The 25715-nt window shown below is 53.7% G+C and overlaps 1 protein-coding gene and 1 non-coding gene across 2 annotated transcripts in view; both read right to left on the reverse strand.

Moving 5' to 3' along the window:
* Positions 1 to 25715, reverse strand: part of RAMP1 (receptor activity modifying protein 1) — a 51046-nt gene that overhangs the window by 17117 nt on the left and 8214 nt on the right. The window contains exon 2 of the mRNA XM_032753368.2: positions 16163 to 16301. Coding sequence (XP_032609259.1) covers positions 16163 to 16301 — 139 coding nt within the window. The remainder of the gene's footprint in view (positions 1 to 16162; positions 16302 to 25715) is intronic.
* LOC116809888 (small nucleolar RNA SNORD55/SNORD39) lies at positions 23540 to 23618 on the reverse strand. The gene has a single exon (XR_004370052.1). It is a non-coding gene; the product is annotated as a small nucleolar RNA SNORD55/SNORD39 (small nucleolar RNA).

Raw genomic sequence — 25715 nt, forward strand, 5'->3', positions numbered from 1 at the left:
CGAGCCTTCAGCGACCCACCCTGCCCACCCACGGGGCACCCTGCACCATGCTGGCCCCTATTCAGGCATCCCACCAACTGGCTGCCTCCATCGGGGTGGCAGCCTTGCCACCCCTGCCCTCCTGCCCCAATCTCACCTCGTTTGGAGCTCAGGGCAACACTGAGTGTGGGGAAAGGGCCAGGCCAGGAAACGTCCCACCGTGAGGTGTTCACCGTGGGGGCTTTGAGGAGTCGGCAGCTACGGAGCCTCGGTGCTTTCACCTTTAAAATGGGTTCAGTGATCCCTGGCTCACAGCAGCAGCGTGGTGAGAACTCCCTCAGAGGGCCACCACCATGCCATTCTCTGATGGGAGCCCATGACCCCCCACAGGACCCCTTTGCACAGCAGGGGGTGGGCATGTGACTCACACTGCCTCGCCTTTGGATGGGAGCCCCACACAGGCAGGCAACACGTGGCCTCCTGTCTCGCTCCTGACTCGCTCTACAATCCCCACCTTAGGGCTGACCTCAAGGGAGGGTGAGGGGCTCCAGAGGCCACGGTGCTGGGGGGCCGTGGCTCCAGGAGGGAGGGGGAAGCCCTGTCCTGCTGGGCCCTTGGTGGCTGGCACCATTGGCCAGGTGCCTGCTAAGTGCTCACCAAATGGCTGCTGAGCTGAATCAGGTATCTGGATTCTGAAGGGTACCCTGCTACCAAGGTGCCTTCACCTAACTTGTCGAAGGAGAGCCACAACTAGATAGGAGTAGGAACAGGCCACTCCTGTTCCCCAGGGCTGGCAACGCTTTGTCTCACCTCCTGTGAACACATGTCCCTCTGTTCCGTCTTTGAATGTGTTTGTGCACCACGGGGAGCCACGCTCACCCGAGCAAGGGAGAAGGTTCCAGCCGTCCAGGGGCTTCTCCACAATTCAAAAGCTGCCCTGGACAGCCTGGGCCTTGGAACTGCCACAGTGCACCAGGAGGATGAAGGTGCCAAGAAATAAGTGTGGTGGGGACCTACAGAGCCTCAGCCCCGCCTGGCTTCTGGGATGGGGGGTGGCAGGGGGGTCTCACCCCCTAGCCAGGTCCATCTGGGGTGGGGGATTCAGGCACTGGTGCTGCCTGTCAGCAACATTCCCTGGTGGTCCTCGCTGCCCCAGGTCTGAGGACGTATGGCCTATGGGCTGCCCAAAGGGCCCTTCCACAGCCAGCCTCGCCCTGGCCTAGCTCCCACCCCAGCACTGCCCCCAGCTCCTCCTGCCTCCTTCCCACAATGGCAGAAATCTGGCCTCCCTGTAAAGAGGTGAGTTAATATGTCCATTAGGCTTGGGGATAAAGGAAACTTTAATTCACTGCAGTATAATTAGTTTCAATTACAATATCCTAATTAAAAACTACTTCAGGCTGGGCGAAGTGGCTCACGTCGGAAATCCCAAGGCTTTGGAGGGCCAAGGTAGGCTGATCACTTGAAGTCAGGAGTTCAAGACCAGCCTGGGCAACATGGCGAAACCCTGTCTCTACTAAAAATACACAAAATTAGCTGGGCATCGTGGCATGCACCTGTAGTCCCAGCTTCTAGGGAGGCTGAGGCACAAGAATCACGTGAACTTGGGAGGCAGAGGCTGCAGTGAGCTGAGATCACGTCACTGCACTCCAGCCTGGGTGACAGAGTGAGACTGTCTCAAAAAAAAAAAAAAAAAAAAGAAAAACTATTTTTATTCATTTTTTTAAGACAAAGTCTTGCGCTCGTTGCCCAGGCTGGAGTGCAGTGACACAATCTTGGCTCACTGCAACCTCCACCTCCTGGGTTCGAGCAATTCTCTTGCCTCAGCCTCCGAATAGCTGGGACTACAGGTGCATGCCACCACGCCCAACTGATTTTTGTATTTTTAGTAGAGACAGGGTTTTGCCATGTTGCTCACACTGGTCTCGAACTCCTGACCTCAAGTGATCCACCTGCCTTGGCCTCCCAAAGTGCTGGGATTACAGGTGTGAGCCACCACACCCGGCCGAAACTACTTTAGAAAGAGTAAAAAGCAGAATTTGTATTGCAGAAAATAAAAACAGATTATCTGGAAAAATGTATCCGGAAAAAGGATGGAACACATACAGGTGGAAACAGTGCAAGATATGACAAAGAAGTGAAAGAGGCAAAAATAATTCCAGTGCAGCACAGAGGGGCTAGAGGAGGTGCCGGAGGAACCAGGTCCGGAAACCTCAGCTATCGGGGAATGTCAGCGTCCGGTCCTGGAGAAAGGAGTCCGAGGAGGAAACTGCACCGCACACCAAAGCCTCTGCAGGCTTAACGAGGCCACCAGCAAAACGAGTTCTCACAAAATGTTTAAACTAAAAAGAATACTGCAAGCAACCACGCCAGGAAGGAGGAGGTCAGATTTTAAAAATATACATAAATCGCAATCCCTTCTGCCTTCTCTGATGACATCCCAAACACCCAGAGACAATGGAACAACAGCTACAGGAACTTCACAGAACAAGGTTGCTCCTTGGAGATTTATTATCTTGCCAAGCTGTCACTCATGTTGCAAAGACGGCAGAGAGCTCCTTAGAAATTGTTGAATTCTGAGAATGTATTAATCACATGGCTTATTTCTAGGACCTACTTGAAATAATCGCCTGAATTTAAAAGGTAACATGTAAAAGGGAATGATGCTAAAAATAAGACACGCTTGAATTAACAACCTATTTGCAAAGATAAGTAAACAAGAGCCCTATCATAGCAAGGGTTATTACTGATAAAAGTATGCAAATAGGGCAACTGTCAGAAAAACAGCATAAAAATTCAAAACCAAATCACACAGAAGACAGAAAGGAAAAAGTAGGTTTTAGAACATTAATTGCAATCAATGAGGAGAAGGAAGAAGTGGGGGAAGGAGAGAAGGATGGAGAAGAGAGAGAGAGAGAGAAGAGGAGGCCCAAACCCAGAGATTCCTATCGTCTCACACAGGGGAGGCCAAAGTGTGTGGTTGGACAATGTAAGATAATAAATACAAGCTAAGAACATGTGTTTGCTTCACATTTCACGGCTGGTTGAATGAAAAATAGCTTGCCAATATTTCAATAATAATAGAAGAGAAAACACAGGCTGGGCACGGTGGCTCACACCTGTAATCCCAACACTTTGAGAGGCCAACATGGGAGGATTGCTTGAGCCCAGGAGTTTACGACCAGCCTGGGCAACACAGTGAGACCCCATCTCTACAAAAAATAGAAACAATTAGCCAGACGAGGTGGTGCATGCCTGTAGTTCCAGCTACTTGGGAGGCTGAGGTGGGAGGATCACTTGGGCCCAGGAGGTTGAGGCTACAGTGAGCCATGATCGCACCACTGCACTCGAGCTTGTCTCAAAAAAAAAAAGAAAAAACACATGGTGTTTCAACAATTGAGAGAAAAGAAAAGTAATCAGCATGGAAATTATTTCCCGCCCTTGATTCTAATGGTGGGCTAGCATATCTATTCCATTAGGCAAACGTGATCCGAAACCTAAAACCCGATTAAGGAAACACAGAGGGGAAAATCCAGAGCTTCCTTCTTCATCACTTTCTATACCCATTTTACTGGGGAGGCAACAGAGGCTCACAGTGCTGAAGGAGGGATGCAGCTGGCGGGGTTCCTGCAGGCGGGCTCCACTTGGCACTCCATGTTTGGTCCCCGAGGTCCATGGTAGTTTTCCTACTATTCGCTAAAAAGCAGTATCAGATAACAACCCATCAAACTGTAATCCCAGCACTTTGGGAGGCTGAGGCAGGAGGAATGCGTTAGCCCAGAATTCAAGACCAGCCTGGGTAACATAGGGAGACCTCGTCTCTACAAAAAATTAAAAATTAGCTGGGTGTGGTGGCACATGCCTGTAGTTCCAGCTATTTGGGAGGCTGAGGTGGGAGGATTGCTTGAGTCCAGGAGGTCAGGGCTACAATGACTTTTTATGGAATTTAGCAACATGATTCTTAAGTTCTTTTGGAAAAATAGGCAGAAAATATATGAAAGCATGCAAAACATAACGTAAAATATAATGAAAGTGAGACACGGTAGGAGAGGCCTTCTAAGTTGTAGGAAATATCGTAAAGTTGTGGTAACTTAAACGGCGTGGTACGACCCCAGAATACAAGTAAAAATTATTTCAAATAGACTCTAATGCACATAGGAAGCTATTATGTGTTAAATTAAGCAACACAAAACAATGGAGGCTGGCGACATTATTTAACAAATTCTGTTAGGATAATTGAGGTGGGAAGGAAATACATTTCTGTCCATCCACTGTGTTACGATGAATATCATTTCAAAACACAGAACAACTACAAAGACACAGAACATAATCTTGTGGGCATATGACTCTCACAACTGAGACAACAGAGTCTGTGGACAGTTACAGTTGTGCAGAGATCACACGGTCACTGACTGATGAGGGGTGAATTGGAGCATCCATGTGTTCACAGATTAGCTAATTAACGACAATGTGGAAAATGAACATCAAAAGAAACACAAACGAGACAAGAAAATATTCAGAGCACAATGGCAAATAGTTAATATATATATATATTCTTTAAGAATCTGTGGCCAGGCAAAGTGGCTCATGCCTGTAATCTTGGGAGGCCGAGGCAGACGGATCACCTGAGGTCAGGAGTTCGAGACCAACCTGGCCAACATGGCGAAACCCTGTCTCTACTAAAAATACAAAATTTAGCTGGGCGTGGTGGCAGGTGCCTGTAGTTCCAGCTACTCAGGAGGCTGAGGCAGGAGAATCACTTGAACCTGGGTGGCAGGGGTTGCAGTGAGCCAAGATTGTGCCACTGCACTCCAGCCTGAGCAAGGGAGGGAGACTCCGTCTCAAAAACAAAAAAACAAAAAAAAGAATTTGTAAAAGAAGATTAAAAATACCTCCAATGGGCATATGGGGAATCTCTGTACCTTCCTCTCAATTTTGCTGTGAACCTAAAACTGCTCTAAAAAATAAAGTCTTAAAAAAAGGACAAAAGCACAATGACTCGAGGACAAATAGGAAAGGTCATGGCGACGTAACTTGCACTTGAGAAGAAACAAATTCCAAATAACTGTCAGAGATCAGTTCAACTTTCCTAATTGCCAAAGACATGCAAATTAAAACCACAGAGGAAATCTCCTTTTGACCTGCAAAAATAAAATCCCTACAAACTCAATACTCATGAACCTATGAGGAAATAGGCATTTTCATATGTTGCTAATAGAATTATAAATTAGTAAAATTCTTTAGAGGAACAACTGGCAAAAATCTATCAAGAACCACAGAATGGGCCGGGCGTGGTGGCTTACGCCTGTAATCCCAGCATTTTGAGAGGCAGAGGTGGGTGGATCACCTGAGATCAGGAGTTTGAGACCAGCTTGGCCAACATGGTGAAACCCTGTCTCTACTAAAAATACAAAAAATTAGCTAGGCATGGCGGCAGGCACCTGTAATCTCAGCTACTCGGGAGGCTGAGGCAGGAGAATTGCTTGAACCCAGGAGGCAGAAGTTGCAGTGAGCCGAGATTGTGCCACTGCACTCCAGCCTGGGCAACACAGCAGGATTCCGTCTCAAAAAAGCCCCCCCAAAACCACAGAATGTTCATGGTACATGCTACAGTAAGCCCACTTGCGTGAATTATTTCTCGCAGGAACCTTTAACAATAAAATTAATTTTTTTTAAAAAAACAAAGGATATATGTACACAAGTTCTTACAGTGTTATCATTTATTTATTTCAGACAGGGTCTTACTCTGTCACCTGGCTGGAATGGTGTGGCACAACTTCAACTTCCTGGGCTGAGGCGATCCTCCCACTTCAGCCTCCCTAGGACTACAGGTGCGCCCATTACACTCAGCTAATTTTTACATTTTTTGTAGATACCTGGTTTCGCCATGTTGCCCAGGCTGGTATCGAACTCCTGGGCTCAAGTGATCCACATGCCTTGGTCTCCCAAAGTGCTGGGACTGTAGGTGTGAGCCACTGCGCCCGGCTCCATCATTTATAATAGCAAAAACCAGGAAATGGCTTTAACTTTGGCAGGAGTAGGGAACCACAGCGTGCCAGGGTGACCTGCCCTAGAGTGAGGCGGCCTCCACTGACTGGGCAGTGAGGGTAAACTCAGTCTCTTTTTCAGAAAGTGCATTCTCCATTTTTTGAGTGAGACAAGAAGCTGAAACGAGCGGACTCAGACCCAAGGCCTGTCCCAGGACGCATCCCAAAGGGCACCCTGTGCTTGGGTCCCGCAAGATACTCGGTGTCTTCCAACTATGCACAGGGAAGGCTGCGAGGTGCCACTGCTCCCTGGAGGCCCTCCCACAGGGGACGGAGCATGCTGCTGGCCTCCCTGTGCCTGGGAGATGTCTACCATCTGAGTGATGAATGGATAGGTCCTGGGAGATGCCATGGCCCAGCCTGGGGGCTGGTGTGAAGGTCAGCATTAGGAGGGGACATCTGCTCTGTCCTCTACCCACCGCCCTCCCCACACAGGACCCACAGCCAGAGGTGTCGCACACAAGGGCACATCTTCATCCTCTCTCCCCCACCCCCACCCCTTTGCTGTGGGCAGCCCAGGAGGCCACCTTCGGGGCTCAGTGAAGCCCCGTGTGCACAAGCTGGCCCGTGTCCCAGGATAGCCAAGTTCCATCTGCACAGCCTGGATGGTTCTAGGGCTTTCTGGGGGCATGGCTGCCACAGTCGAGCGTCCACAGGGGGAGGCGGGGGTGGATGCTGAGCTGCAGCAAGCCCCCGCCACCAGACACATTCCACCTGCCCACCCTTTCACTCACTGCCGGGATCTGCTTAGCGTCACCCCATGTCTGACCTTTCACGTTGACGCACAGGCCTATTTTCATCCCCAAACTCAGGAGGATGTGAAACCAGGCAGTTAATCACCTGATGGGAAAGACGCCATGGTGGGCTCAGTGCCACGCTCAGCGCTAAGTCACCACAGGGTCTGGGGAAGGTCTCTCCATCTGTGCCTTCCCCCAGGGCCAGAAGACTTCAGAAAAAGAGGTGCTGAGGATGACATGGTGGTCCCTGGGTGTGGAGGGGTGAGGCCAGCAGTCACCCGCCCCAGCCCCAGCCTCCAAGCTCCCCCGACATGAGGGTTCCTCTGCTGTGGGTCCTCACAGATGCATTTCTCCTGGAGCTTTCTGAGAAGGGAAACGGGGCTCCTCCTCCCCATCCCAGAGCCCCCCAGCCCAGCAGGCAGGTGTCATCAGATCCTCTGGGGATCCTCATCAGAACCCACCATGGAGCACACATGTTAAGTGAGGCAACCCCTGACCTGAACGAATTCCCGGGGTGGCTGCCAAGGACTCTGAGCCCTGGTTTATTTCCCTAGTGCTGAAAACGAGCGGAAGGCGCTCCCTGCACAACCATGGTCACACGCACCAAGGAGACTAGAGGAAGGTGGAATGACACCCCCAAGGGGCGGCCTGGGCAGGGCCGGCATATCCCCAGCCACTGCCCCACCCTGCCCAGCCCTGGACAGCTGTGTCTACAGCCCATCCCCATGGGGACCAGGCACCCCAGCTGATGCCTGTGCAGGCCGCAGGAGTGGCGTCCTCAGGGGAGCCAGACTGGTGTCACTGCGCGAGCTGGATGTCTTTCCTGGCACAGCCACCTCCTTCTCTCCTCCTCCGCAAGCCATAGCCTGGAGTCTTCGAGGACCCGGCTCCCAGGGGCTCTTCCTGCTCCTCCACCTCCCACTGGGCTGGCCATTAGCGCTGAAGGCCCCAGGAGGTCAGGGGTCAGCAGCCGGGTTCCCGTGCCCCTGGGGTGTGCTCTGGAGATGCCTGGGAAAATTCTCCCACCTAGGGGGGCAGAGGGTGGGGGAACAGACATCTAGCCAGGGCTTTCCTCACAAGAACTGGCTTCATGCCCAGTGCAGACACACAGAGAGGGGCACGGCAGGAGAGATGGTGTGGCGGTGGGCAGGGAGGTCGGCCTCGGCCTGGGCAATGCTCGCCTTTGGATCCTCTGAGACCTGGCTGTGCTGGGCACTGCCATCTGTCCTGGCTGCACCCGAGGGCCTTTCCGTGGAGCCCACGCTATTCCACCAGCACACACAGAGATGACAGCACTGCAGCCACCAGGCAGAGCACAGAGGGTCCCAGTGCTCGTGGGCATGGAACAAGCTCCAGGGCGGACACCTCCACGAACAAACCCACGAGGGCACCGAGGCAGCCCCAGATGCCGCACTGGGAGCTCCTGATGCGCACGACAGGCCTCAGGGAGGTGGGTGGGCTCCAGGGCCAGGCCTCTGGGCAGGGGCAGGCAGTGGGCAGGGCTCTGTGAACAGCCCATCCCGAGACCTCGCGGGGGTCGAGCTCAGCAGGAATCCAGGAGGACACCCTGCCCTTGGCCCAGAGAGCCCTCGTGATTTCAGAAGAAGCCTCCCTCTCAGTTCCTGCTGAAATTCAAAACACAAGCAGCTGTTCCCATGTTGCTGCTGAGTTCTGAAGAATTTCCTGACTTGACTCTTTTAGCAGGAGACACAAAGGAGGCAGCAGGAGGGAGATGCAGCAGGCTGGGAAGGACCCCAAGGTGTTGGTGCACCCTGCCCAACATCGTGTGGACCCAGAGCGTCATGCCTGGTGCTGGCCATGCCGAGCCGCAGTACCACAGCAGGCACTGAAGACATTTGTCTCGCGTCCCCCAATTACCATGCTGGGCTGCAGCCCCACTCCCTGGGGCCTGGGGCCCCCTCCTCTGGGCAGCTCCTTGGGCTGGGGGAGGGCCCATGATTGCCCAGCACGGGGTCAGCAGGGCAGGGGAGGATCCGCAGTGACAGCCTCGGGTAACCAAAGCTGAGGTGGCCTGAGGCTGCCATGGTCAGTATTTACAAACCTGGAAGCTGTAGGGCAGAGGGATGGAGGCATCCCAGCTGGTATGGAAGTGAAGTCTGGTTCTCTGGGGCCCAGTGACCTCGGATGCAGGGCAGGCTGTGGCCCCATCCCTCTGGCGTCTTCCCCCAGGACACCTTTCCCCTGCCCAAGGTGGCACTCAGACCCTGAAGCTGTACAGGGTGGGGTGGAATAGGCGTGTCCCCTTCCCTCTTAAATCAACCGAGCATTTCTTGTTTGGGTGAGGAAATCTGACGTGAGGCTTTTAAAAACCCATGTTTTATAGCTGAGTCCAGCACATTCCAGATTCTTCTCTTCTCTGTTCTGCCTTCTTTCTCCCTCCCCCACACCCACAGGAAGGTCTCTGGAAATGGGAGTTCCCGATGACACGTTTGCCAGGTTTTCTATACCTCCACAAATCAGATTGTAGCTCCAGTTAATACATTAATCACATTACGCCTCCATCAGCAAACCAAGGCTGCAGCTTAATGAGATGATAACCCCTGGTAAATGACGGACCAGCCAGCTTGCAGGGGAGCCTGGCCCCGCTGAGCTCATTCAGCCACTTTTCAGGGACCCGTTCCATGTAGCTGAGTGGAAGACACCCCACACGTGTTAGAAAGGCCTCAGGAGTCACCCCCAAGCCTTGCTCACAGCAAACAACCTGACAAAATCCACCAACCAGGTAACAAAGCAACAGGATGAGCGGAGGAGTGGGGTCACGGTCAGGGCAAGGGAGCCCAGCAAGCACCTGCGTGCAGATCCATGCCGAGCAGCGAAGGTCCCAGGGCAAGCGCAGTGGCTACAAACCCTGAATGCGAAAAAAAAAAAAGTGGACCCACAGGCCAGGGCAGGGACCCAAAAATGACCCCTGTGCAGAGGAGCCTCTTTTTTTTTTTTGAGGCAGGGTCTGGTTCTATCACCCGGGCTGGAGTGCAGTGGTGCCATCATGGCTCACTGCAGCCTTGACCTCCCAGGCTTGAGTGATCCTCCCGCCTCAGCCTCCCAAGCACCTGGGTCTACAGGTGTGCAACACCATGTACAGCTAATTTTTACATTTTTTGTAGAGATGGGTCTCACTTTGTTGTCCAGGCTGGTGTCAAACTGCTGGGTTCAAGTAATTCTTCTGCCTTGGCCTCCCAAAGTGTTGGGATTACAGGCGAGAGCCACTGCACCAGGCCATGAGGAGTCTTCCGTTCACTTTTTACTTCTATTCAATGTCCCGAGTAAAGCAGGGATCACGGGGGGCCTCCTTCCCATCTGCTTTGATAGAGGAAGCAAGACTTCCAGGCCAGCACCAGGAGCTGGTACGAGCATGTCTCAGCCCCCACTTACTCCTGTGTGTGTATCCCACAAAAGGCTGGCCGGCCACATTTATCTGTGTCGCTCATAGGAAGGTGAGTCCCCTTTGACATGCAGCTGTTGTTAAATGAGATCTCTGACTTCAGAAGAGTCTGGAAGCTTCCTCTGCCATATACCAAGATACCTGCAGGCCCAGCCCAGGGTCCTGGGACAGCTATGACCTTGGGCAGCAGCAAGCATGTGGCAGCTCTGGCCCTGGGGCTCCTGCCTTCAGAGTGCCGTGCCCTCCATGCCAGCTTGGTTTTGGATACCAGACCCCAATAATTGCCTGGTTCTGCTTCCTTGGCATTTGCCCCAGCTGCCAAGCCTCAACTGCGCTTAGCTCAGAGAGGGGCCCTTCCCAGAGCCTGCGTCCCCCATCAGGTCACCTGCCTGGCTCACAGTCCTTGAGACCACCGGGGACCCTGCTCGGGCTGGGAGCATTCCCTGAGGCCAGCCGGCTGGCTGTCTGGCTGTCTGCTGGTTGGCCTCACTTTGGGGTCCCATTCATCCAGCAGACACAGTGCCACCTGCCCACACCTGGTGATGGCCCACACCTGGTGATGGCCTGCCTGCAGGCAGCCTAGTGCCTCTCACCCTATTTGTGCATTTGTGTTCTCTCCAGGGCCCTCTTCTCCTCCACCAGTCACTCGGACAAACTTGCCCACCGTAGAACCCCAGGCCCTCGCTGCTACAGGAGACCCTTGGAAGGCTGCCCTTGGCCCACTGCCAGGCTTGGTGTCTCAATGCGATGGACCTCACCAGGTTGGTGGGGACATTGCCAGGGCGGAGGCAGCACCTGAAGGTTGGCATCCCCATCTCAGGAGGCCACAGTTATATGGAGGCAGGGCATCCCTCCACCTCCGCTGGGAACCAGGAGGGAGCCATGGGTACCAGCTGTGTGAGCCTGGGCAGGTGAAGCAGCAATCACAACAGCCCCACCTCCGCCAGGCTGCTGCTGACCTGAATAAGCCAATATACGTTACGTGCTCGACACAAAGCCCAGCACACGGTAATAAATGCCAGCTACAGTAAACGCGTTCCTTGGAATAAGTTAAGGGATAATTAGGTAAACATTCAGCAGGTGGTGAGGACCCATTGCTAGTTCTGGAGAATAGATCAATATGAGATTCAGGTGAGATGAGGAAGGTTTGGGAAAGGGACGATTTAAGAAGGCATGGGCCAAGTGCACAGGGAAGCTTAGTGCATGAAAAGGTGGCATCTCAGGCCACCGGAAGCAGAGATGGACGTTTGCATAAAAGAGACAAGTGGGTAGCCCATCCAGAAAAAGAACATTTGATTCATAGTTCACACCATACACAAGAATAAACTAGAATAAACTCCGATGGGCCAAGGATTTGGATGGGACCAGTGGGACCACACAGGCTAGAGGAAAATGTGGCAAATCCCTCTTTTCCCTTAATGTGGGGAGGGGCTTTCCACTAGGATTCCAATCCAGAGGCGATCAAAGATGGATGGTTTTGACCACATTGGCAACAAAAACACCAAAAAAAAAAAAAGTTGAAAGACAACCAACAAACTAGGAGAAAATCTCTAATGTACACGAGAGACAAAGGCCTAACCCCTCATCTAACATACAAAGAACTCTTTAAAAACGACCTGATAGAAAATAGGAAAAGACACAATTTGCCAAAAAGATAAAAGAACGGCCTGTAAACATGCGAAAGATGTTCAGATTCGCTCCTAAGTACAGAAATGCAAATTCACATGCTGCTGAGACATCATTTCTCACGTATCAGACAGTGACAACTCTAATGGATGACAGCACAGTCTGTTGGTGGGTCTGGGGAAACAGGCACCCCGTACGCTGCTGGTGGGAGCGCAAACTGGCATAAGCCTTCTGGAGGGACGTTGCAAAACCTTACACATTCCTCCTGCTCTCACCTTTGGTCCTGCAACTCCACTTCTGGGTATCTATTCTGAAGAGTCAGCTCCAGTGCTGGGAAAACACGGATGCATGAGGCCATTCACGTCGATGCTGAAATGGGAAAATACTGGCCACAACCTAAGTGCCTCTGCTCGCTTGGCTTCTGCCCCAGCTGAAAGGAAAATGGCTGAAAAACTCTGCATGGCGGAGTACTATACAGGTGTAAAAATGAAGGAAGCTCCCTCTGCACTGACAAGGAGAGATTTCCAGATTATGTTGTTAAGTGAAGAAAAACCAAAGTACAAAGCAGTGTCATTAGTATACAACCCTTTATATAAGAAGGGGATATAAGAAAATGCAGGCATCTGCTCATTTATGCAAAAGATATACTGGAAAGAAAGACCAGAAACTGATGAGGTAAGTTGCCCACAGGAATTGGGTGGGAACAGGGTGAAAGGAATGAGAGAAATGGGAAGGGGCAGTAGGAGGAGGGACAATGCCAGTTGTCTGAACACACCTTTGCGCAGAGAGCTCTACCCCTGGAACCAGTGTGATGGTTAGCTTTATGAGCCAACTTGGCCAGGCTACAGTGCCCAGTTACTCACTCAAACACTAATCTAGGTGTCACTGTGGGGGTAGTTGGGAGATGTGGTTAACATCTATCATCAGTTGTCTTTAAGTAAAGGGGATCATCCTTGATGCTGGGGGTGGGGCCTCACCCAGCCAATGGTAAGGCCTTACCAGCATGTTCGGAAATTCTGCCTCAAGAATGCTGTGTCAGCTCCCAAGAGCTTCCAGCCTGCTGGCCTGCTGGGCCCCGCGATTGGGCAAGCCGATTTTTTGAAACAATATTGTTTTACCCAGCCTTTCTCGATACCATGGCTTAAACAGGGATTCACCCATGTTTTCTTCTAGCACCTTTATGGTTCCGTGGGTTCTATCTAAATCACTGGGGTGTGTGTATACCCACACATACACATATACATCTTGGTTTCTAGATACCATTCTCTAACAAAAAGAACCAGGGTTCCTTGGAGAAATGGCTGACTTCAGGGCTGGGGCACAAAATGTATAAGATAAGCCTGGAACATCTCGTGGTACCAGAAAGAAAGAAAGTGCTCAAAAAAAAAAAAAAAAAAAAAGCCAGGGGCAATGTGAAAAGGACACAGAAGCCAATGTGAAGGCTCTCCAGTAGCCAAAGCTGGGACCAACTTAAGGGACCTTGTGATAGCACTGGGCCCCCTGGATGATCCAGCATCTCCCATCTCAAAGCCACCTGATTAGTGTCGCCAATTCCGTCTGTGACTTCATTCCCCTTTGCTGTGTAATGTGACACATTGACAGTGCCAGGAATGAAGGATGGACATCTCTGGGGGGCATCATTCTGCCAAACGCAGACCCCAGGGGCTGGCAGGCCTGGGCTGGTGTGCTGAGATGTTGTGATGTGGACTTTCCTTTTTGGTTCCTAAATTATCTTGATTTTTTTTTTTTTGAGACGGAGTCTCACTCTGTCACCAGGCTGGAGTGCAGTGGTGCCATCTTGGCTCACTGCAACCTCCGCCTCCTGGGTTCAAGCAATTCTCCTGCCTCAGCCTCCCGAGTAGCTGGGATTACAGGTGTGTGCTACCATGCCCAGCTAATTTTTATATTTTTAGTAGAGATGGAGTTTCACCATGTTGGCTAGGCTGGTCTGGAACTCCTGACCTCAGTTGATCCACCCGCCTCGGCCTCCTAAAGCGTTGGGATCACAGGTGTGAGCCACAGTGCCTGGCCGGATTTTTTGTTTTGTTTTGTTTTATACTTTAAGTTCTAGGGTACCTGTGCACAACGTGCAGGTTTGTTACCTATGTATACATGTGCCATGTTGGTGTGCTGCATCCATTAAATGACGAGTTAATGGGTGGAGCACACCAACATGGCACATGTATACATAGGTAACAAACCTGCACGTTGTGCACAGGTGCCCTAGAACTTAAAGTATCATAATAATAAAAAAAAAAAAAAAAAAAGAAAATTCCCAGCAACTCCCCCTCCTTCTAGTTCCAGCTATCGCCACTGGGCTCCGAGGATGGCGAACTCTCTCTGGCCTCAGCGCTAATTATTCCTCTTTGCGCTCTGGCACTGTAGGAAGCCATCTGTGGTAGCTTCTATTTCTAAGGACACTCCACCATGGCTGCTTGTGGAACACTGGGCATTACCCTGCTGTCTTCTGCCAGGCCTCCTGTTCACAATCAATCTACGCAAATCAACCATCACTTCCACAAAGCAGGTGGGGGAGAGTGCTTTTCTCCAGGGGCCCCCCATTGTGTCTTCCCTGGATCATAATAAAATGCAATCTTAATTCAAATACAAATGACTCAGCTGTGGCAGAAGGCCAATTAGCCTAAAGAACAGGCTGTTCTGATTTTTAACAACCTCTCCCCGCTCAACTCATTTTTCAGCTTAGAAAAGGAGGCCCTGAAATCTTGGAGACCTTCAGTACAGTAGAGTGAGGAGACCCTGCTGAGGGCACAGGGCGCCTGGAGACCCCAGAGGATTGGGGGGTGCTCCCTGGTTCACTGTGTCTTATCAGGGGCCTTTGAGGCTGGAGCCGTGACTTTGGCACTGCCACCTTTGGGAGCACCAACTCTCCCACCTGAACTGGAGCAGAGGGTGTGGGGTTTCCGTTGTTTTAAATCCCAGCATGCACACCTGCATATACCCCATGCCTTCCTACTTTTTAAAAAGTTTGGGCTCTCAAGGTGGAGAGTCGCCTCAACAACAGTGCACTGAGCACGGACTCTGGGCCTGAAGGAGTTCCCTGGGGTGAACGAAGGGGGCAGAGAGCACATGGCCGGCGGGAGGAGAAAACAGAGGCCACTCATCTGCCAACCTCAGTAAGACAGAAGAGGGCAGGCTGTGGCCAGCGGGGCTCTGAGGGTAGAGGGAGGCCCAAACCCAGGCTCAGAGAGGCAGTGGGAGCCAGCCAGTCTCAGGGCCTCCCAGCCGTGGGCTTTCTCCCTGTGCCCACACCAGCCTGCAACCCACAGGGGACGGGTGATCAACCAACCACGGGTCTTCAATCCCACAGAATTGTGCTCGGGTGTGTCCCGGACACTCAGAGGACATCACAGCCACATGTACTCTTCGTGTGTGACCTTCGTGCAACCTTTCCTCCGTGAAGACCCTCCCCAGGGCCTCCTCCCTGCCCCTGGCCCTCCCCACCGGTCCCTAGGGCTCCCTTTCTCTCAGGCACTGGGGAAAGCACTTGTCGTCGGTGGGGCACCAGGACTTGCGCTGCGCAGTGAACCCACAGACGGATCTCTGTGCAAAGGTCGCATGGCAGGGAGGCAGTGGCTGTCAGCTCCACGCACGCCCTGCTGACCCCACCACTCACCCACTGTAGCCCCAGGACACCCCAGCGCCTCCCACGGAGGTAGAAAGACTCGAAAGTCGATCGTGGACATGCCGAGTTCTGATCCCCCCTCTGGAGTCAGAGGAGCCTGGGTCTGCTGGGGAGAACCCCCAGGCCTGCTGATGGGGGCCAGCACCCAGGAGGCTGAGGGAGGCAATGAGGGAGCCCCTCAAGCGGGAAGAAGGGCCCTTGGGCAGGAGGACTGGGCCAGGCGGGGAAGGGTTCGGCTGAAGCCGTCCTGCTGGGGGCTGTGGGTGGTGAGAGCCTGCTCCATTACCAGAAGCTCTGAGCCCTGGACAGGGTGGGGCCAGGAAGGACAGCTTTGGCCTGACCGCAGGGACAGAGGGAACCAGCAGGGATGTCCCTAAAACCAGGCTCCAGTCAGAGACCCGGCCACCCTGGGCACGAGACCCGACTCTCAGTCACTCTCCCGTCCTTGGAGAGGGCATGGGTATCTCTGGCTGGACATGGCCCAGTCTGAACCCTCCGTCCCCAGACCAGATTACTGAGGACGTGGCCTCCTCCCACCGTCACTCTTCACGTCCACCTGCCACTGGCCCCCTCCTCTGTCTTCATCCCAGACCCCCCCACCCTGGGGGATGAACCCTTCCGGGGTCTAGAAAGGATCTTCCACAGCCCCAACGTGGTTCACTCCTCCCCCGCTTGCCCCCTCTCCCTCCCCAACTGTGTCCTGCCCACCAGGGCCCATGGGACTCACCTGATAGTCCTGCCCCAGTCACACCACAGTGTCTCCCCGACGGCCTCCATGTCTACCTGGAACTGGGTGAGGCAGAGCTCCTGGAGGAGGGCACCGTAGTTAGCCTCCTGGCAGGCAGTGGCCATGAAGAGGTGATGGGCTGAAATAGACATGACCATGAAGAGGTGATGGGCTGCAGCAGAGGCCTAGGGGCATCACCGCCAGCCCGCCCGCCCCCTGCAGCCTGGGCTCCACGAGAACGGGGCCTCTGAGCAACCCCTGGAGAGGGCGACTGCGGCTCCAGGTGGACGCTCTTCATCAATCATTCTGTGACCTGGCAAAGGCCCTCCCTGCCTGCTAAGGGTGGCTTGGCCCTCAGTGCCTGTGCCAGCTTGGGCCAGGGCACTTTCCATCCCACAATTATGCCACCGGGCTGTCCCAGGCATGGGCGGCATGAGAGGGGCCCAGAGACAGTCCCTGGCTGCCCCTGTTCCACGGGTACCTGGGGATGGGCTGGGCTGTGCCCCTCAGCCCGGGAGCTGCAGGCACATCTCCTGCCTGAATATCTGCCAGCTATGAACCGAGCTGACAAATGGAAGCATGAACTGTGCTCCCTCCTCCTGCCTCGAGCCATACACCAGAGCAACAGTGACCTGCCCAGCGGTGCCCTGCACAGAATCAGGATTCACTAATTTCCCCCGTAGCTCACTACTGGCTGGGGGTGGGCGGGGAGAGCACGGCCCTTGGTCCCCCACCCACCAGGCTTCTTCTTCCTCCTCAGGCTGAGCCTCTTTCTTGGCCACCTCGTAGGGCAGCTAGGGACAGGGGCTTTGCATTCCCTGTTTAGGGCTTGGCTCCTGGCCCTCCCACTGTCCCCAGACCCCCCTCCTTTTCCCCCCAGGCCACATCCTCTGCCCAGGGAGGAGCCCCAGCCCCTCCCCTACCGGCCTGGGCCCTTCCAAATTCCTGGAAGGAGCTTGGCACCGGGAGGCCAGAGCTGCCCTGGGAGACACTGGGGGCACCCAGCCCCTGCAGCCCACCGCCTGGCCCCCTGGGCCTCGTGAGTGAGGACACCAAGTTGCCCCTTGCAGCCTCGGGCCCAGGGAGCCCACCCAAGGAGAGGCGGCTGCCCTTGGGCAGGCAGATTGGGCGAGGGGTTCTGGATACCAGTTTCTGGCACGTGGCCCAGGGAGGGTTGTGAGCTCGAGGGGCCCCTCGGACTGCTGAGTAAAACGCAGAGGAACTGGAGCTGCCCCGATGCTCCAGGCACCCTGGAGTTCTTCACACACAGCCGCCTCAAAGTGGATCTGACTGCGATCAGCAATTTACGGATGGGGGAACTGAGGCTTCGGGGTTCAGAACTGGGCCCCAGGTCCCATGGCCGGAAGTGGTATGGACCAGAGAGCACTTGGCCGCTCCCGGGGCTGTGGGGCTGGGCACCAGATGGGAGGCGGGAAGCACAGGGAAGGGCCTGATGTTCCTGGAGGTGCACCTGGGGGAGGACGAGCAGGTGGCCACGCGGGGGTGGGGTGGGGGCGCTGTCGCAGAGCACCACTCCAGGCCCAGTGGCTGGTGTCAGGGTGAACGGATCCCACACACTGCACACCTGGGCACTGGCCCAGTCCACAGCTGCTAGAGAGAGCAGAGTGCTGGCCAGAGAGGCTGAGCCCTGCACCCGGCCGAGGCCATGCGTGGGTCCCAAAGAGCCAGGTGTGTTGAATCAGGGATGTTTAGCCCAAGAAGCCAGGGAGTGATGTGGGTGCAGTCGGGCCTGCATGGAAGGCTGGGAGTTGGAAAAAGCCCCTCGGAGGAGCTCAGGACAGGACCTGCTGGCAAGTGAGACAGAGTCCCCTCACCTCACTCCAGTGGGTCACCCACCCTCGACCCCTGGCATGAGAACCCAGCATTGGAGTTTGTGGCCACAGAGGGAGCTGCATCTGCCCCTGGGAAGGCTGAGGGCAGAACAGCCTCCCCCCCGGCACCCTGGGGACACCTCAGGAGGCTCTGTACCCACCTGAGTCCATGCTGCTTCCCGACAGCACAGGTGTGTCCCCACCGTGTCCATACCAGCACCGTGAGTGCACCCTGGGGCCGGCTGGGCCTGCTGTGGATGCGCCCCCCACCCTGGGGGCTTCTTTCACCCCCAGTCAGGGCAGCCTTGGAGAAGGGGCTATTTCTGACACCTGCCCCATCAAGATGTCCCCTAGGAAAGCCCACCTACTGTGGACAGTGATGCCCCAGGAGCTCCCAGGAGTTCAGGAGGGCTCAGACGCTGACTCGTCAACTCATGGAAGGAATTGCGGGCTGCCTGTCCAGCTGCAATTGCAGAATTGTCCCTGTTTGTCCCCCACCCCTGCCCACTGCCTTTTTCTGGTGAATCCTGGGTCCCAGTCCCACCTGCCCTCCTCCGCTGCCCTGTCCTCCAAGAGGCCCCCGGCTGACCCTACCTATGGGAAGCCTGCCCCCCAGCCCATTTCCTCAGAGCCTCACTCAGGCTGGTGGAGGGTCTCTTTCTCTTCTCAGAACCCTCTTGGCTGCCCTCTCATCTCCCACTCCTTTCTGACTCATGCGCACAGCCTCCCTGGCACCCAGCAGCTTTGCACATTAATATTTGTCAAATGAGCCAGCAAATAAGATGGCCATACCCGGATTTCTCAGTGGCCATTCTGCCTGGGAGTGAAGCAAGCGTGCCTCAGGCTGTCCAGCGTGGAGTGGAAAGATTGGGTGTCAGGGTCATGAACCATTGCGGACTCCCCTCCTGCTTTGGAAGAGCCACTTTTAGGACAAATGAAGATGAACAGGCACGTCTGTGCCTCAGTCGGGATCCTTGGCTGCACGCAACAGAAACCAACTGGGGCTGGTGTGAGCTGTGGAGGATCTGGTAAAGGGAACTTGGTGGCTCCCAAGTCCCCAGGAGGGTCTGGGAAGCGGGGTCTGCACAACCGCCCTGCAGAGCCAGTCCCCGTGCGGAGGCCGAGCTGCTGCTCCTTCTGGTGGGGTCTCCAACAAGCGAAGGGAGTGCAGGTGCAGGGGCCAGAAACAATGACAGTGGTCCCTTCACCCCAGGCCACAGGGTGTCCCTCCCTGTCAAATTCAGGTCAATCTCCTGCTGTCCCCTGGGCTGTCCAGAGCAGCTGCCTGCCCCCAACCTACTGGGCCTTCCTATCCTGCAGCCCAGCCAGTTCTAGCTTCCACCACCCATGCAACCCCCTGTCCTAGTCTGGCTGCAGGGCTGGTCCGGTGGCCTTGACCCCGGCCTGGCTCTGGGCTGGTCCCTCCTGGATGCTGCATCCCCCACCTCTCTTAGAGCCAATCTGCCTCCCAAGGGGCGGGACTGCCATACCCAGCCCATTGTCCCTTGCTCCTTAGGGACAGGGCCCTCCCCGACCAATGCTGCCCTTTCTTTCCCGTCCTATGGGAGCCCAGAGTCCCACAGCTGGGATGAGGCCAGGGGCAGCTATTCAGGCAAATCTGGATACCAGTTTCATTTTTTAGGTACAGGCGAAGAATGCTTGGGTTTTTCTTAAATGAGCCTGATGTGGTTTCTTTCCTTGGAGAGAGAGGTAACACCAAAGTTTTAAAACAAGATAAAATTGCCAAAGTTTTAAAACAAGCAATTCAGGGCCAAATGGGTTCCATTCCTCTGTGTGACTGCAAATGTAATCATTCATAACTCATGTCTTTAAAAAGCCACGTGCAGAGGTTGCTGGGTAGACGGCTGCGTTCCTCACCCAGCACTCGGCGTGTTAAGACAGGAACCTTCCCTCGAGCTGTGCGTAAGTTAGGAACTCAGTGTTGCTTGGGGGAGTTCAGAGCAACGGCTTCCTTCTCCACAGCAGGACAGCGCCCCTGAAATGAGCATACACAGCAGGCACCCCAAAGGTGGAGGGCCCTCAAGCAAAGTGACAGGGTGGGGACAGAAGGACGGGGCAGCTGGGCCCCCCACAGGGGACCCCTGGACACTGCTCATCAGGTGTTTGGGCTTTCTAAGGAGACAAGGGGCACAGAGCTGATGGGTCTCAAACTCAGCAAATGCACTTGACGCCCGTGTTTGGTCTGTGCCACATGGGGCAGGAAAGGCCAGTTCTGCAGCTGTGTATTTTAGGTTTGTAGAGAGAGAATCTCAGACCCCATCACTGTCCTCCTCCCAGCCGGAGTGGTGGCTAAACGGAGAGTGCAGGTCGGGTTCTAGGTCAAGTTCATGCAAATTCCTGAAGCCTCCCTGCTCCCCTCCCACCAGCCAGTTTAGGATGCTGATAGCTGCAGCTCACAGGCCAAGTCCTGGCCTAAGCCCCTTGCACCCATTAGCCTGTTATTTTATTTTATTTTGAGACAGAATCTTGGTCTGTTGCCCAGACTGGAGTGCAGCAGCACAATCATGGCTTACTGCAGTCTTGACCTCCTTGGGCTTAGGCGATCCTTCCACCTCAGCCTCCCGAGTAGCTGGGACCAGAGGCACATGCCACCACACCCAGCTAATTTTTCTATTTTTTGTAGAGATGGGGTTTCCCCATGTTGTCCAGGCTGGTCTTGAACTCCTGGGCATCGTCCCACCTCAGCGTCCCACAGTGCTGGGATTACAGGCGTGAGCCACAGTGCCTGGCCACCATTAGCCTATTTAATCCTTGCAAATAACCATTATGGCAGGGACAGAGGGGCTCAGACAGGTTAAGTAACCTGCCTAGAGTCACACAGCCCAGGAGTGGTAGAGCCTGGATGCGATCCCTGGCACGCTCATCTCAGAACACGTGGGAGGCATGGTGAGGTCAGTGACCTCTTGTGGAGACCGCAACACCTGCCCCAAAGGCTGTGGGTGGCCCATGTCTGTGGAGGCTCTGAGGCCCTTGGCCAGGAGCTCCGGCTGCAGACGGGCTTCCTCAGGGTGTCTGCCTCCCTCAGGCTTCCCAGGAGTGGCTTCGGGGGCTCTCACTGGGCACGTGTGAGTCCCACGACCTGGACAGTCACCTGGCCACCCCACACTAATGCCCAACAGCACAGGGGCCCTGGGAGAGTGGATGTGTGGCCATCATCACCGTCACTGAGTGGACGACTTTTGCAAAGGGGCATGGACTGGAGAGAGCACGAGGTGCCCCCGGCAGCACCAGGGCAGGCCGAGAATAGGCTGCCGAGCTGCCTCTCCTCCCCGTGCCAGGCCCTCCTTGGCTGAGGGGCTGGCATCGTCCATCTACGTGCAGGCTCGATCCACACTCAATCCTGAAGCCCCCGCTAAGAACCACTAACGTCCTTAAGGCATGGATGATACCATCGCAGGAGGGTGGAAAGATGGTCATGACTATAGTAAACTATTCTCAGCATCCCTCCTTTCAAAGAAGCCTATATTTTTTCTCTTCTAAAACACACCTTTACTGAAGGATAATTTATATACCACAAATTCACCCATTTTACATAGACAATTCGATGATTTTTAGTAAATTCACTAAGTTGTACAACCATCACCATATCTAGTGGTTTTCTTTATTTTTTTGAGACAGGGTCTCACTCTGCTGCCCAGGTTGGAATGCGCTGGCGCTCTCTTGGCTCGCTGCAGCCTTGACTTCCTGGGCTTAAAGAAGCCTATTTTTGCATACATTTTATAATACATAGTGCAGTGGCACAGGGGTCTAATTTATAAGCAAATCCTGGAGGAGCATGTCCAGATTATTTTACTGGCAGGGGCAGGACCAAGAGAGTTGGGGACGACTGTCCCAGAGGGTGGAAGTGCCCAGGGCCCAAGGGAGTTGGGGCGGGGGGCGGGGGGGAGGATGGGGGGCGGTGGAGGAAGCCGGAGCTCCCCAGCCCATAGGAACGCCTGCTCCTGCCTCCCTGACGTCTAGCTCTCCTGAACAGGGCCCCTTCAGTTGCCACGATCTGTCCCTGGTGGGTTGCGAGGCCTCTGTCCCCGGTGAGCGTCTGCTCCTTGCCTGGCCTGGTCCGTTTCAGGCACGCGAGTGCCTGCGTGAGGTGTCAATCACGGCCTGGCGTTTCCTGTGTGGCCGGGATATCTCCCCAGTGCTTCCCTCCAGGTCAAACTTGACATCCTCTAGAGTGAAAGCACTCAGCTGTCTGAGCTCCCCTCTCCCTGCCCCTGCTCTGTCTAAAGTCCTGTCTCTCTAGGGGTCAGCGGGCTGAAGCCCCAAGGTGCCCTCCTTCCTCTGGCAAGACCCTCTCATTCCAACTTCTCAAGCCCAGGCTGAGAAACTCCCGCCATCCGCTACTCCCGCCATCTGCTGACACCTCTGAGCAGCCAGTGCAGGGGCGGTTGCGAGAAGAGGAAAGGTCCTCAGGGCCGTGGGCCAGGACCGGGTCATTCCTCTCCCACCCACACAGCTGCTTCCCCCGCCAGAGCCTCCACCAAGTACATTCTCCTCCACCTGTCATCTGATTTTGGTCCTCAAAGACAGCAAAGCACTGCATTCCAGCCCACTGTCCCCTCTCTCGGGCTCAGAGCCTCTACCCCCATGAAGTGCCTGCTTTGTGCTGGATGGGGGTGCCGTGCACAGTTCTTTGTCCCTCTCTTGCATCCGTGTTGCCCACTCTTACTGGAAATGCCCAGGCCCTTCCAAGTCCTCACTCGGAGAACTGTGGCAGCCTCCAGCCTCACCTCCAACCTCGGGAACCTGGTGGGAGAACCCTGACTGCACACAGCACCCTCCATCCTCCTCCCCAGCTTTGGTCCTGCCCACGACTGCCATTCAGTAAAATTCTACACATTGTCAACAGGCACTCTTCATTTCTGAAGTTGACAAGCCAAGAAATCCTCATTTTTTTGGTCATAAAATAAAACACAGGTTGAACTAAAAACTGACTGTCCAAATTACCAGAGAAGAACAAGGAAAATACAGACCTGGAGAAAAAGTAGGAAGCTCCTGTAACTATTAAGAAACAGAAAATGGAAAATAAGATGTTAGATGAGCTCCAAGCATACTTCTTAAAGCCAGAAAGGCCGGTGAGCAGCACCAGGGCGCCGCGTGGGCCAGGCCCTGCTACCGCCCCCACGGAGGCCTGGAGAGTCCTCAGAACGGGACATGGGTGCTCCCACACCACCCCATCCTGCAGATCAGAGTTGCACGGGACGGGAAACGGCCGCCCAGGGTCACCAGGCCCTCAGGGCAGGCCCTGGTATTTGGTAAACAACATTAATATGTCCCTAAAATCCACAAGAAAACCAGATGCTAAACCAGGTCAAAGAGCTAAGTGACTCAGGGGAACATCCAAAAGGTGGGTGGTGGGACATGACACAGACAAAAGACTAGACAATGAGAAACCACAGTGTTGTCCCCGACAAAGCTGCCACTGTCCACCTGTGAAGTAACGAATGGCTCCTCCATCCCGTTAGAACGGCTACCGTCGAAAACAAAATAACACATTTTGCCAAGGCTGTGGAGATGTTTTTTCTTCCCCGGCTCGGCTCTCCAAGGCTGGGTTCCCCATGGCGTGCTGGGGAGCCTGCAGCGTGGCAGAGGTGGCCTCACACGGCCCCTGAGAACCAGAGCCTTGCGCACTGCTGGTGGGAATGCACAAGCCACGGCCACTAGGGACATGCTGTGGCAGCTCCTCAAAACATTAAACACAGAACCCCCTGATGATCCGGGTATATGTCCTGGGTATGTGCCCAGAGGCATTGGAAGCAGGGTCTCACAGAGATATCCGAACACCCATGTTCACAGCAGCCTGATTCACAGCAGCCAGAAGTGGAAGCGACCCACGCGTCCACGGAGAATGGATAAACACAATGTGGTCTATCCATAACAATGGAATATTATTTGGCCTTCGAAAGGAAGGAAATTCCAATTCACACTACAACACGGAAGAAACTTAAGGACATCAGGCTAAGTGAAATGAGCCAGTCACAAATGCTGTATGATTCCACTTATACAGGCTCCTAGAGTAGTCAGAAAGTAGAATCGTGGGTCCCAGCGGCTGGGGGAGGTGGTAAATCAGCAGGGGGTTAGTGTTTAACTGGGACAGAGTTTCAGTTTTGCAAAATGAAAAAAAACTAGAGATGGATAGTGGCGATGGTTGTCCAGCAATGTGAGTGTGCTTAGTGGCATAGCACTGTACACTTAAAAATAGGTAAGATGGTACATTTTATGTGGTGTATACTTTACCGCAATTAAAATTAAAAAAGCAATGACTGGGACAGAGGTTATGCTATAGGAAGTCACCATGCAGCTGTGACTGGCGGGGTGACATATGGAATTCCCTATCCTCTCCCCTGCAGGAACACACAGCAACACATGCCCAGGGAAAGCAGGCAGGGTCACAAACGCAGCGCAGGGTTTTCACACAATGCGCATGGATGGGGAAGACGAAAATAAGGATACGGAGGCCCTAAGTATTAAATTTAATATGATGACTAGGATGGATACATAAAAACGCCACACTCCTCCCATGGGCTTACGGGCCATTTACAACACGAAAAATTTGCAAGACCAAGAAAGAAGCTGCAATGCACACTAAGTCATGGTTGTGGTTCCTGCTCTGCCCCTGACCACAGTGCAATAAAACTAGCAATGAGTATCGGCAGAGAAACCAAAGAGCCGGAGCGCCCTGAGATTTGTAAAAACTTGCTTCCAACAGTTCACGTTCCGAAGAGGAAACAGAAACCACAAATGCAGAGAATCCAGAAAATATCAACAATGGGCACAAGGCAGAGGAAAACTCAGGGGATCCAGCCAAGCTGCCAAGCAGAGAACCGATGACGTTTCATTCCCATGCCAGAAAGAACAAAAACAAATGCATCAGGCATTCAAGAAAAAGTGCAGAGTAAGTAAACTCAAGAACTGTTTTTTTTTTGGGGGGGGGGGGATCAGTGAGGAAGAGACTAATCACAGATTAACCACTGTCCATTCTGATCAAGAAATAACATGAAAATAAGAATTCACAAAATTGCACTAAAAAGGACAAATGTTCACAGATGTAGAGGGAATTAGAAAAATAATTGTCCACATAATGATATGTGCATAAAATGAACAACTTCAGAGAAAAATGTAAAACAACATCATTGCTACAAGACACAGAAAACCCCAGCCAGGCGCAGTGGCTCACGCCTGTAATCCCAGCACTTTGGGAGGCTGAGGTGGGTGGATCACCTAAGGCCAGGAGTTCGAGAGCAGCCTGGCCAACATGGTGAAACCCTCTCTCTACTAAAAATACAAAAATTAGCTGGGCGTGGTGGCAGGTGCCTGTAATCCCAGCTACCTGAGAGACTGAGGCAGGAGAATTGCTTGAACTTGGGAGGTGGAGGTTGCAGTGAGCCGACATGGCTCCACTGCATTCCAGCCTGGGCGACAGAGCAAGACTCCATCCAAAAAAAAAAAAAGACAGAAAACCCAAGGGGACCAATAATACCAGAAAGATACTGAAAACGTTGCCAATTATCTGCACCATGAAAAGGAGCCTGGCCTCGGTGGTTTTGCAGGTGAAAATGAAGACCCTCTAGATCTTCAAGGAACTGCTTATCTCCATCATCCTGACTGTCCTAGCACACAGGGAAAGAATAAAGGTCGACAACCTGTATCTTGGGAAGAAAACCCAATGCTGGTACTAAAACTCCCAAGGGAAAGTACAGAGC

The sequence above is a fragment of the Hylobates moloch genome, unplaced genomic scaffold, assembly GCF_009828535.3.
Source record: "Hylobates moloch isolate HMO894 unplaced genomic scaffold, HMol_V3 SCAFFOLD_1, whole genome shotgun sequence".
Classification (NCBI taxonomy): domain Eukaryota; kingdom Metazoa; phylum Chordata; class Mammalia; order Primates; family Hylobatidae; genus Hylobates; species Hylobates moloch.